The sequence below is a fragment of the Oncorhynchus nerka genome, unplaced genomic scaffold (genome assembly GCF_034236695.1).
Source record: "Oncorhynchus nerka isolate Pitt River unplaced genomic scaffold, Oner_Uvic_2.0 unplaced_scaffold_1727, whole genome shotgun sequence".
Lineage (NCBI taxonomy): Eukaryota > Metazoa > Chordata > Actinopteri > Salmoniformes > Salmonidae > Oncorhynchus > Oncorhynchus nerka.
This window is the reverse complement of record NW_027039596.1, coordinates 25,818-39,569: the sequence shown is the minus strand read 5'-3', so window position 1 is coordinate 39,569 and position 13,752 is coordinate 25,818. Positions and strand designations below refer to the sequence as shown.

The 13,752-nt window shown below is 43.4% G+C and overlaps 1 protein-coding gene across 1 annotated transcript in view; it reads left to right on the top strand.

The window, feature by feature from the left end:
* LOC115116266 (gamma-adducin-like) overlaps window positions 1–13,752 on the top strand; it is a gene marked incomplete at its 3' end in the record, with an annotated part of 57,296 nt that overhangs the window by 18,768 nt on the left and 24,776 nt on the right. The window contains exon 2 of the mRNA XM_065015071.1: window positions 9,757–10,006. Within this exon, the coding sequence (XP_064871143.1) occupies window positions 9,797–10,006 (210 nt within the window). The remainder of the gene's footprint in view (window positions 1–9,756; window positions 10,007–13,752) is intronic.

Here is a 13,752-nt window from a genome sequence, read left to right as displayed (position 1 = left end):
CATATTATATTAGACAGGATAGTAAGTATCATACTGTAGTCCTACATTACAGCCCATATTATATTAGACAGGATAGTAAGTCTCATACTGTAGTCCTACATTACAGTCCATATTAGACAGGATAGTAAGTCTCATACTGTAGTCCTACATTACAGTCCATATTATATTAGACAGGATGTTAAGTCTCATATACTGTAGTCCTACATTACAGCCCATATTATATTAGACAGGATAGTAAGTCTCATACTGTAGTCCTACATTACAGTCCATATTAGACAGGATAGTAAGTATCATACTGTAGTCCTACATTACAGCCCATATTATATTAGACATGATAGTAAGTCTCATACTGTAGTCCTACATTACAGTCCATATTAGACAGGATAGTAAGTCTCATACTGTAGTCCTAGATTACAGCCCATATTATATTAGACAGGATATTAAGTCTCATATACTGTAGTCCTACATTACAGCCCATATTATATTAGACAGGATATTAAGTCTCATACTGTAGTCCTACATTACAGTCCATATTATATTAGACAGGATATTAAGTCTCATATACTGTAGTCCTACATTACAGTCCATATTATATTAGACAGGATATTAAGTCTCATACTGTAGTCCTACATTACAGTCCATATTATATTAGACAGGATAGTAAGTATCATACTGTAGTCCTACATTACAGCCCATATTATATTAGACAGGATAGTAAGTCTCATACTGTAGTCCTACATTACAGTCCATATTAGACAGGATAGTAAGTCTCATACTGTAGTCCTACATTACAGTCCATATTATATTAGACAGGATGTTAAGTCTCATATACTGTAGTCCTACATTACAGCCCATATTATATTAGACAGGATAGTAAGTCTCATACTGTAGTCCTACATTACAGTCCATATTAGACAGGATAGTAAGTCTCATACTGTAGTCCTACATTACAGCCCATATTATATTAGACAGGATATTAAGTCTCATATACTGTAGTCCTACATTACAGCCCATATTATATTAGACAGGATATTAAGTCTCATACTGTAGTCCTACATTACAGTCCATATTATATTAGACAGGATATTAAGTCTCATATACTGTAGTCCTACATTACAGTCCATATTATATTAGACAGGATAGTAAGTCTCATATACTGTAGTCCTACATTACAGTCCATATTATATTAGACAGGATATTAAGTCTCATACTGTAGTCCTACATTACAGCCCATATTAGACAGGATATTAAGTCTCATACTGTAGTCCCACATTACAGTCCATATTATATTAGACAGGATAGTAAGTCTCATACTGTAGTCCTACATTACAGTCCATATTATATTAGACAGGATTTTAAGTCTCATATACTGTAGTCCTACATTACAGCCCATATTATATTAGACAGGATAGTAAGTCTCATACTGTAGTCCTACATTACAGCCCATATTATATTAGACAGGATATTAAGTCTCATATACTGTAGTCCTACATTACAGCCCATATTATATTAGACAGGATAGTAAGTCTCATATACTGTAGTCCTACATTACAGTCCATATTAGACAGGATAGTAAGTCTCATACTGTAGTCCTACATTACAGCCCATATTAGACAGGATATTAAGTCTCATATACTGTAGTCCTACATTACAGCCCATATTAGACAGGATATTAAGTCTCATACTGTAGTCCTACATTACAGTCCATATTATATTAGACAGGATAGTAAGTCTCATACTGTAGTCCTACATTACAGTCCATATTAGACAGGATATTAAGTGTCATACTGTAGTCCTACATTACAGTCCATATTATATTAGACAGGATAGTAAGTATCATACTGTAGTCCTACATTACAGTCCATATTATATTAGACAGGATATTAAGTCTCATACTGTAGTCCTACATTACAGTCCATATTATATTAGACAGGATAGTAAGTATCATACTGTAGTCCTACATTACAGCCCATATTATATTAGACAGGATAGTAAGTCTCATACTGTAGTCCTACATTACAGTCCATATTAGACAGGATAGTAAGTCTCATACTGTAGTCCTACATTACAGTCCATATTATATTAGACAGGATGTTAAGTCTCATATACTGTAGTCCTACATTACAGCCCATATTATATTAGACAGGATAGTAAGTCTCATACTGTAGTCCTACATTACAGTCCATATTAGACAGGATAGTAAGTCTCATACTGTAGTCCTACATTACAGCCCATATTATATTAGACAGGATATTAAGTCTCATATACTGTAGTCCTACATTACAGCCCATATTATATTAGACAGGATATTAAGTCTCATACTGTAGTCCTACATTACAGTCCATATTATATTAGACAGGATATTAAGTCTCATATACTGTAGTCCTACATTACAGTCCATATTATATTAGACAGGATATTAAGTCTCATATACTGTAGTCCTACATTACAGCCCATATTATATTAAGTCTCATACTGTATATTAAGTCCATCATATAAGTCTCATAGTCCTACATTACAGCCATATTATATTAGACAGGATTTTAAGTCTCATATACTGTAGTCCTACATTACAGCCCATATTATATTAGACAGGATAGTAAGTCTCATACTGTAGTCCTACATTACAGCCCATATTATATTAGACAGGATATTAAGTCTCATATACTGTAGTCCTACATTACAGCCCATATTATATTAGACAGGATAGTAAGTCTCATATACTGTAGTCCTACATTACAGTCCATATTAGACAGGATAGTAAGTCTCATACTGTAGTCCTACATTACAGTCCATATTATATTAGACAGGATATTAAGTCTCATACTGTAGTCCTACATTACAGCCCATATTAGACAGGATATTAAGTCTCATACTGTAGTCCTACATTACATATTATATTAGACAGTCCATATTATATTAGACAGGATAGTAAGTCTCATACTGTAGTCCTACATTACAGTCCATATTAGACAGGATATTAAGTGTCATATTGTCTATTTAAATTGCAGTGTGGGAAACCCTGCTGTAGGATGCACTATTGGACTTATTTGGCTCTCTTGTTGTCATGACCACGTTGTAAACTCGTTAACTCATGTCATCCCCCTAAGCCATTCCCCTCTCAGGGTCACAAGTGTCAGCTCATTGGTCAGCTGGGCATGGCATCGGAATGTCCAGCATGCACTTGTCTCCGGTGTCATGGCGATGGCCTATTTGGTCAGACTATCAAACAACCTGTCACTACATTGGCTTTGAATCTATGTCGTCTTTCACTTGTAATAGTCTTTTTTATGTACTAACTGACTGGTACTATGTACACACATGATATACCTACTGGAGTTTGGCTCAAACATGTAATGTACCTACAGACAGACTGGTACTATGTACACACATGATATACCTACTGGAGTTTGGCTCAAACATGTAATGTACCTACAGACAGACTGGTACTATGTAGACACATGATATTCCTACTGGAGTTTGGCTCAAACATGTAATGTACCTACAGACAGACTGGTAGTTTATACCTACTGGCTCAAACATGTAATGTACCTACAGACAGACTGGTACTATGTAGACACATGATATTCCTACTGGAGTTTGGCTCAAACATGTAATGTACCTACAGACAGACTGGTACTATGTACACACATGATATACCTACTGGAGTTTGGCTCACATGTAATGTACCTACAGACAGACTGGTACTATGTACCTTAGCTCTTTGAGGGAAATGTATTAATAGTGTCTTATAATAAAGTCATAAAGCGATCATTCATCTTGCTTTGTGTCCATACAAGGTCCCCTACTGTAAGTTAAAACTATTATAGTAACACAGAGAGGAACTTGCAGGAAGTAACCACTGTCATGTCTTTGGCATTATTAAAGTGAAGTCTTATTTTATCAAATCAATTCTCTGTAGTTAAGTATCATACTGTAGTAGGGGCGGCAGGGTAGCCTAGTGGTTAGAGCGTTGGACTAGTAACCGAAAGGTTGCAAGTTCGAATCCCCGAGCTGACAAGGTACAAATCTGTCATTCTGCCCCTGAACAGGCAGTTAACCCACTGTTCCTAGGCCGTCATTGAAAATAAGAATTTGTTCTTAAAAGTAAAATAAAGGTAAAAAAATATATTTAAAAAAAATACATGATGTGATAACCAGTGTGACACACTTAGGCGTAGTGGGTGCGGAGTCAGGGGCCGGAGGCTGAAGGTACGGAATAGTGCCTTTAATGGCACAGGGAAAATCGTAAACGCCAAAACACTGGGCGCACATACACACGATAACCCAAAACCAGGACCTAACAAGTCTGAAGAAAACCCCAAAACTAAACACACTACTACACATAAACACAGTGAAGAAAATAAGCCCGCACTAAGAGCAGGCGGGTCATACCGGGTTAAATAGCCCAACTAAAAACCTAAACAAGAAACAGGTGTAACCAATAAGACAAAACCAACAGAAAAGGAAAAATGGATCAGTGGCAGCTAGTAGACCGGTGACGACGACCGCCGAGCGCCACACGAACAGGAAGAGGAGCCACCTTCGGTTGGAGTCGTGACAACCAGGAAGTCGGGGCACCAAGGAAAATCTTCAAATTACAAAATTATAATTTTCCTAATATAGCTTTTGAGATATTTTAATATCTGACCAATTAGTCTTCTAATTAATGAATCATTCTTTACCTGACGTCATTCCAAACGTCGAAAGTTGTTGGTTATCTGCACCCAGTCTTTGCTATGAATCATCCATCCATCAATTGTCTTAATCATTTATTTACTAACTAACTAAATAATCACAGAAATGCATAAACAAACAACAATATATATGGTTACAAGGGAAGTGGGTGTGGACTGAGAAGGCCGGGAAAGACGAGAGTCACTACACAGCTGATAATAATTGAAATGCTAATCCTTTGCACATGAACGCTCACTCATTCGGGAATAATTGCAATCACTATATATTTACGCTGTGTGTCGTCGTGATCTCTGTTGGAATCGTCCGTCTTTCTGTTGGAAAGTTCATCCGCCCGTCTCTCTCTTCCACAAAGTCTTTGGTTAGAATGGATACTTCAGAGTAATATTCAGAAATGTTCTTCTAGATGTTTCGGCGGTTGTCGGTCTTCACATTCAGTCTACATAAATTCTAGCTGCCGACTAGTAATTAGTATTGAAGATTTGCTCTTATTCTGTCGGTATCAATAGTCTCAGAGTTGAACCATTTCCACCAGTGTAGCCAAATCTCCACGTGGTTTGGTTAGGAATTCAACAACCGAGGAATGCATGGTCTCTACTCAAACCTTAGCCCTCTCGGTAATCGAGGTACGCACAGTCTGAAGTGGGCTTCTCCTGGTGGGGTTTATATTCGGAACAGCAGAAAAGGGCTGTCCCATGATGCCAGATCAATGTCTATGCTCATGGGGCAGGCCAATGACTTTAAGGGGAATTGGATTCTCTTTCATTAAACAGTTTTTAAAATCACATTACATCATTTCACAAATAGTTTCATCTTTACTCATTCATTTTATACAATAATTAGATGCGAAACTCATAACGGAGACTCTTGTATAAACAGAGTTATGGGAATGTGGCTGTATTGTCTCTCATGAGGTCACAAACATTACACAAAATGGACCGGTCGTAGCTGGCGTCTCCACCGACCGTTTACACATTCTCCAAAACATGGACATTGTTCAGTTCTCAAGTTCTATGATGTAGAAGAAGTTCCTTTGTTCTACTGTGAAACTCACTCTCTCTATACTGCATGAGGGAGAGAGCCTCCTTCAGGAATGTACGACCTAAGATAACAGAACCTGGGTGTAAGAGGGAGAGAGGGGGACGGAACTTGCTATACCCAAAGAGGTCACGTCATGACACCACAAGTCTATGCAGTCCCATTGAAAAACACACACTGGGTCGGGTCCAGACTACAGAGTAGCCCAGAACTGGCTGTGCGTTGTTCAACACACTGGGTCGGGTCCAGACTACAGAGTAGCCCAGAGCTGTGCGTTGTTCAACACACTGGGTCAGGTCCAGACTACAGAGTAGCCCAGGGCTGTGCGTTGTTCAACACACTGGGTCAGGTCCAGACTACAGAGTAGCCCAGAGCTGTGCATTGTTCAACACACTGGGTCGGGTCCAGACTACAGAGTAGCCCAGAGCTGTGCACACTGGGTTCAACACACTGGGTCAGATCCAGACTACAGGGGAGCTGTGCGTTGTTCAACCCAGAGCTGTGCGTTGTTCAACACACTGGGTCGGGTCCAGACTACAGAGTAGCCCAGAGCTGTGCGTTGTTCAACACACTGGGTCAGGTCCAGACTACAGAGTAGCCCAGAGGTGTGCGTTGTTCAACACACTGGGTCGGGTCCAGACTACAGAGTAGCCCAGAGCTGTGTGTTGTTCAGCACACTGGGTCGGGTCCAGACTACAGAGTAGCCCAGAGCTGTGCGTTGTTCAACACACTGGGTCAGATCCAGACTACAGGGGAGCCCAGAGCTGTGCGTTGTTCAACACACTGGGTCGGGTCCAGACTACAGAGTAGCCCAGAGCTGTGCGTTGTTCAACACACTGGGTCGGGTCCAGACTACAGGGGAGCCCAGAGCTGTGCGTTGTTCAACACACTGGGTCGGGTCCAGACTACAGAGTAGCCCAGAGCTGTGCGTTGTTCAACACACTGGGTCGGGTCCAGACTACAGAGTAGCCCAGAGCTGTGCGTTGTGGCTCTTAATCTGCAACATCTTGTTAAGTTCCATTAGACCTGAAGGAGCAGCTTAGCAACGCAGAGCAGCAAAGAAAATAATCTACCTTCTCTCCCTCCATCCCTCTATTCCTCCATCCCTAACTCCCTCCCTGGTTCAAATCCAAGGGATAGAGGACTTGGGCAAAAAGAGAAAGGAAGGGAAAGAGACAGGGAGAAAATAAAGAAAGGGAGAGAGAGTGAGACTGCAGGTACAGTAGATCTTTCTCTGCTGCTAGGGTAACCCTCTTAAGTGGCCTGCGGTCATGTGACTGGAGTGATTGGTAAACAATCCCAGCTGTAGAGGTCTCTCGCTTTCTCGCTCAATTCAATTCAATGTTTTTTATTGTCATGGGAAACATGTGTTTACATTCTCTCTCTCTGTCTCTGTCTGTCTGTGTCTGTGTGTGAAAACAGTTCCAGCTGTAGTGGTCGCTCTCTGTTGGGTGGAAACCTCAAGCCATCTGGTTGAGGCCAGCCTGCTCTCTACCCCTCCCATCGCTAATACTGCCCCTCCCATCTCTAATACTGCCCCTCCCATCTCTAATACTGCCCCTCCCATCTCCAATACTGCCCTCCCATCTTCAATACTGCCCCTCCCATCTCCAATACTGCCCTCCCATCTCCAATACTGCCCTCCCATCTCCAATACTGCCCCTCCCATCCCATCTCCAATAGTGCCCCTCCCATCTCTAATACTGCCCCTCCCATCTCTATTACTGCCCCTCCCATCCCATCCCATCTCCAATACTGCCCCTCCCATCTCTAATACTGCCCCTCCCATCTCTAATACTGCCCCTCCCCTCTCTAATACTGCCCCTCCCATCTCTAATACTGCCCCTCCCATCTCTAATACTGCCCCTCCCATCTCTAATACTGCCCCTCCCATCTCTAATACAAGGCTTAACCTAAAGGCGATCCGCATGCTTCCCATCTGGAACGGTTCATGCATATATTCTGACTACATTTTGTGACGTTTTGGTCTTTGGCAACAGTTGGTTTTTTTCGGCAGCCTGAAGAAAAATACTGCACCAAACATTTTAGTCACATGTAGAATTGGGTGACTAAGATCTCCTCGGCAGAACCGTCAAAATGAATGACAGTTCTTGAGTTATCTTAGATGAATTCAGACTATTTTGAGGAAGTGTATACTGGCTACGGCATTTCAAGATGGACAAACGGTACTATTGCCGATTTTTGCTTTTTCAAGCGTAGGTCTTTGAAGAGAGTATGTGAGCACACTCTCCTCGGCGCCAGCCGAACCAAAGCATTCGGAAGCCTTTAACCTCCACAGCCACGCCGCAAAGCAACCTGGGAGATGGTTTCTTACACTCTCTGTCTCGTTAGTTGATCTTTCCAATTCATTCCGTCATTAAATCCATGGCCCTTTTGCAGACGTTGTTGTGCTCTCTCCTTCATTTGGCATGGCAACAAGTGGTTCAGGAGAGTCAATAACACATGACGTACTATAGCTGTTTCCAACTGTTGTGTGTTGTCATGCCAACTGGAACAGGGTGAGGCAACAGTCAGGGGAATGTATTCACTAACCCAGTCATGACCCTGATGGGCTAACAAAATATGAGTCTTTCTCTCTCTCGTTCAGTTTGTTTGTCTTTCTTTCCCGCTCTGGAGCACGTTCCGTATAGATGTGTGTGTGTGTGCGTGCGTACGATGGAAACAAAAATCTGTCCAAAGTCAGAGCGGGTCCTGACTCCTGATGCTGGCGTCAGATCGTTGACCAATCACAGAGCAACGTTTCCCACAGCAGACGACCTGATAAGATGAGCATCCTCTTCCTGCTTGGCAGACACGTTGCTGTTGTTTCCTCTCTGTCCGTCTGTCCCCTGTGGGACATGTCACTGTCACCTGTTATCCTGTACGTCTGTCTGGTTATCTCTCTGTTTGAAGAGTAATGTCATAGGAATGGCTTCTTCAGAAAAGGTCATGGTCAAGTGAATTGACTTTGTATTGACACTTGACCTGGGGCTCTGCATACTCATGTCCCACAGTCTGTTTAGCATGCCGTTTGGTTAAAGTGACTGGTTGCTGTTCAGAGGATTTCACTTATTTTGCAGTGAACGTCCTCTTTGACTTGTCTGTTTGCCACTAGTTTGGATTTTTTTTAAAGTCAATGGTTCATGCTAGTTTGGATTCCTTTTAGTTGGAACAGTTGTTGCCCACAGGAATAGACTTAGTTTGTGTGCATTCATAACTTGGGGCTCTGCATCTGTGCTCAATAGTAGTTTGCAACAGGACTTAAAACTATTGTTTTCCCACAGTCTGGCAAATTAGTCTTCTGCAGAATAAATGTTCCCTTTGGGGTGATAAACCTTTCCACCACTAAATGGGGAGTTGGGAACTACATGTTCTGGACTTGTTTTTCAACATATCTGTCCTATTTCCATTGTTTTTCAACATATCTGTCCCATTTCCAATGTTTTTCAACATATCTGTCCCATTTCCATTGTTTTTCAACATATATGTCCCATTTCCAATGTTTTTCAACATATCTGTCCTATTTCCATTGTTTTTCAACATATCTGTCCCATTTCCAATGTTTTTCAACATATCTGTCCCATTTCCAATGTTTTTCAACATATCTGTCCTATTTCCATTGTTTTTCAACATATCTGTCCCATTTCCAATGTTTTTCAACATATCTGTCCCATTTCCAATGTTTTTCAACATATATGTCCCATTTCCAATGTTTTTCAACATATCTGTCCCATTTCCAATGTTTTTCAACATATCTGTCCCATTTCCATTGTTTTTCAACATATCTGTCCCATTTCCATTGTTTTTCAACATATCTGTCCCATTTCCATTGTTTTTCAACATATCTGTCCTATTTCCATTGCGTCTTTTAGTTTAGTTCAGTGTAAAACCGCTGTCACACAAAGCAATTTGGACACAATTACTGTTGCAGTTACAGGTTGCAAGTAACATTTTCTCAAGCAACTTGAATGATGCAACTCAAACTGTCAGATCTCTATTCTAAATCTCTCTCTCTCCTTCCAGTGAGAAGCTGAGCTCGATCAGAGGAGCGTAGGAAGCAGGCATGAGTGCAGGAGGCCATCACGCCGTGGTGACCACCCCTCCCACGCCCAGCGGCAGTGGAGGACCCGGTGGTCCTAAGGAAAGATACTTTGACCGCATCGACCCCAACGACCCCGAGTACCTGAGAGAGAGGAACATGTCACCTGACCTCAGACAGGACTTCAATATGATGGAACAGAAGAAGAGAGTCACACAGATACTACAGAGTCCTGTAAGTAAGAGAGAGAAAGAGGGGGGGCGGGGGGTAGTGAGGAGAGTCACACAGATACTACAGAGTCCTGTAAGTAAGAGAGAGAAAGAGGGGGGTAGTGAGGAGAGTCACACAGATACTACTGAGTCCTGTAAGTAGGAGAGCGAAAGAGGGGGGGGGGTAGAGAGGAGAGTCACACAGATACTACAGAGTCCTGTAAGTGAGAGAGAGAAAGAGGGGGGGGGTAGAGAGGAGAGTCACACAGATACTACAGAGTCCTGTAAGTAAGAGAGGGGGGGAGAGAGAGTCACACAGATACTACAGAGTCCTGTAAGTAAGAGAGAGGGGGTAGAGAGGAGAGTCACACAGATACTACAGAGTCCTGTAGGTAAGAGAGAGGGGGGGTATAGAGAGGAGAGTCACACAGATACTACAGAGTCCTGTAAGTAAGAGAGAGGGGGGGGTAGAGAGGAGAGTCACACAGATACTACAGAGTCCTGTAAGTAAGAGAGAGGGGGGGTAGAGAGGAGAGTCACACAGATACTACAGAGTCCTGTAAGTGAGAGAGGGAGGGGGGTAGAGAGGAGAGTCACACAGATACTACAGAGTCCTGTAAGTGAGAGAGGGGGAGAGGTAAGAGAGGGGGGGTAGAGAGGAGAGTCACACAGATACAACAGAGTCCTGTAGGTAAGAGAGAGGGGGATATAGAGAGGAGAGTCACACAGATACTACAGAGTCCTGTAAGTAAGAGAGGGGGAGGGGGGTAGAGAGGAGAGTCACACAGATACTACAGAGTCCTGTAAGTAAGAGAGGGGGGGTAGAGAGGAGAGTCACACAGATACTACAGAGTCCTGTAGGTAAGAGAGAGGGGGGGGGGTATAGAGAGGAGAGTCACACAGATACTACAGAGTCCTGTAAGTGAGAGAGGGGGAGGGGGTAGAGAGGAGAGTCACACAGATACTACAGAGTCCTGTAAGTAAGAGAGGGGGGAGGGTAGAGAGGAGAGTCACACAGATACTACAGAGTCCTGTAAATACTAGAGAGGGGGGTAGAGAGGAGAGTCACACAGATACTACAGAGTCCTGTAAGTGAAAGAGGGGGAGAGGAGGGGTCACACAGATACTACAGAGTCCTGTAGGTAAGAGAGAGAGGGGGGGGTATAGAGAGGAGAGTCACACAGATACTACAGAGTCCTGTAAGTAAGAGAGAGGGGGGGGGAGAGGAGAGTCACACAGATACTACAGAGTCCTGTAAGTAAGAGAGGGGGGGGTTGAGAGGAGAGTCACACAGATACTACAGAGTCCTGTAAGTAGGGGGGGGGGTAGAGAGGAGAGTCACACAGATACTACAGAGTCCTGTAAGTAAGAGAGGGGGGGGGGTAGAGAGGAGAGTCACACAGATACTACAGAGTCCTGTAAGTAAGAGAGAGGGGGGGGTAGAGAGGAGAGTCACACAGATACTACAGAGTCCTGTAAGTAAGAGAGAGGGGGGGGGGGGTAGAGAGGAGAGTCACACAGATACTACAGAGTCCTGTAAGTGAGGGGTGGGACTGTGTGTGTGGGGGGGAGAAAGAAACAGAGAGGTGCATCTGTCCTGAAGCTCATTTTGACATCAAGAGGACAATTGATATTGTTCACCAGTTGGACATTCTGTCTGTGAATGAGAGTTCCCCTGCTTTTCTGCCGACGGCTGCCATGTCAAACCCCTTAGGGGTTAACACACTGATGTAGTGACAGAGACCACAGCAACACTCCAGCAGGCAGCAGACTGTTTCAGCCCAGCAGACCCAACATTACTGCCACAGTCTACCTACCACACCGTTCCACATAAACGGGATAGAATACTAGCCCTGCACCATACAGAATGGCCTCTGCTGTTATCTGTCAACTCTGTAGTCTGTTCTCCAAGCCCCTAAATCACTCATACACCTGCTTGTTTACCTGCAGGTATTGACCCAAGGCAGGACATGTCTGTAGCTCAGGTTCATAGCTTTTGGCTGTGTGTCCGAGTGTGTGTGTGTGCGCTGGTGTAGCCGTGTTCTATTTAAAGCGTTAAATGGGATCCACATTCAACACATGCCACGCGGGTTCTTTGGCGCGCTTTTATACCAGCTGTCGAGAGATCAGGAGACGAGCACAGAGTCTCTCTGCTTTAAACTTCACCTGTGTGTTTGGTGTGTGTCTTTTGTCTGAAAATGTCTATGTTGAAGGGTTGTAAATGTGTGTGTGTGTGTGTGTGTGCCTACATGAGAATGTGCGTACATGTAACTGTGTGTGTGGGTGTGTGTTTTTGTTTTGATTGTGTGTGAGCCACAGCCTAAACCTATGAACTAATGACAGGTGATGTCCCGGAGGGCATATTGTTGTCATCTGTCTCATGTGGGTTAGCTGGTTCCAACACTAGTGTAACACTACTCTATCACAACAACAATAAACATCTCCCTCCAGCACTCTGCCTTTCCATCTTTCTCTCTCTCTTTCTCTCCTTTCTCTCTCTTTCTCTCACTCTTCTTTTTCTCTAACCCTCTTTCTCTCCTTTCTTGCTTTCTCTCACCCTCTCTCTTTCTCTCCCTCTCTTCTTTTTCTCTCACCCTCTGTCTCTCTCTCCCTGCATTCTCTCTCTATTTCTTGTCCTCTCTCTCGCTCCCTCGCTCTCTCTCTGAACATGGGGTTAGTTTGTTGTGTTACCAGTGTGTTTCAGGGGAGAGTGATGTCAGCTCATGTTTTCTCGAGACAGCCCATGAGAGAGACTATATTTAAAGACTGATCTAGACCAGAAGGACCTAACCAGCTTGCTGAGCACAGCTGACTGGCTGTAGTCTAGTGCTGCAGCCATAGTGCTATGTACACTATACCATATGGATAGAAGCTGGTGTTTTCTGTAAGATGGAGGCTTGTTGTTGTTGTTGTTGTAATCAGCTTCAATAAGTAGGGCCATGGAGTTTTCCCTGACCAGGTCACATCACCAGGTAAACTGGTCTAGAGGACCCAGAGTTTTCCCTGACCAGGTCACATCACCAGGTAAACTGGTCCAGGACCCAGAGTTCTCCCTGACCATGTCACATCACCAGGTAAACTGGTCCAGGGCCCATAGTTCTCCCTGACCATGTCACATCACCTGGCAAATTGGTCTAGAGGACCCAGAGTTCTCCTTGACCATGTCACATCACCTGGTAAACTGGTCCAGGGCCCATAGTTCTCCCTGACCATGTCACATCACCAGGTAAACTGATCTGTAGGACCCAGAGTTTTCCCTGACCATGTCACATTTTTTCTCTCCTGGATAGATCACGTAGTCAGGACAAACTCCTGGTCCTATAACAATGGGCCATTAGACATAGAGTTTAGAGAATAACTATGCACTGGTTTCCTACCTGGTGTCATTTCCTCCCAGTCACACTAGTTCCTATGGAGTCGTGGGCTGTGTCTGAAGTGACACCCTATTCCCTATATAGTGCACTACTCTTGACTAGGGACCATAGGGATCCCATAGGGCTCTGGTCAAAATTAGTGCATTAAATAGGGTGCCATTTCAGACTCATTCCCTCCCAGTCACATGGTTGCTTGGGAACAAGACTATAGGTGTATACGTGACCCATCTCAACCAATCAGATATGCACGTCTCGATCAGTGGAGCAAAGCTCATTAATCTGAGTGATTTAGTGATGTGGAAAATAGGGAAGCAGTGTGTGTGCTGTTGGGTTGTGTATATTTACTGCTACTGCGGTTTGGGAGAAGGAAGCAGTGTGTGTGCTGTTGGGTTGTGTA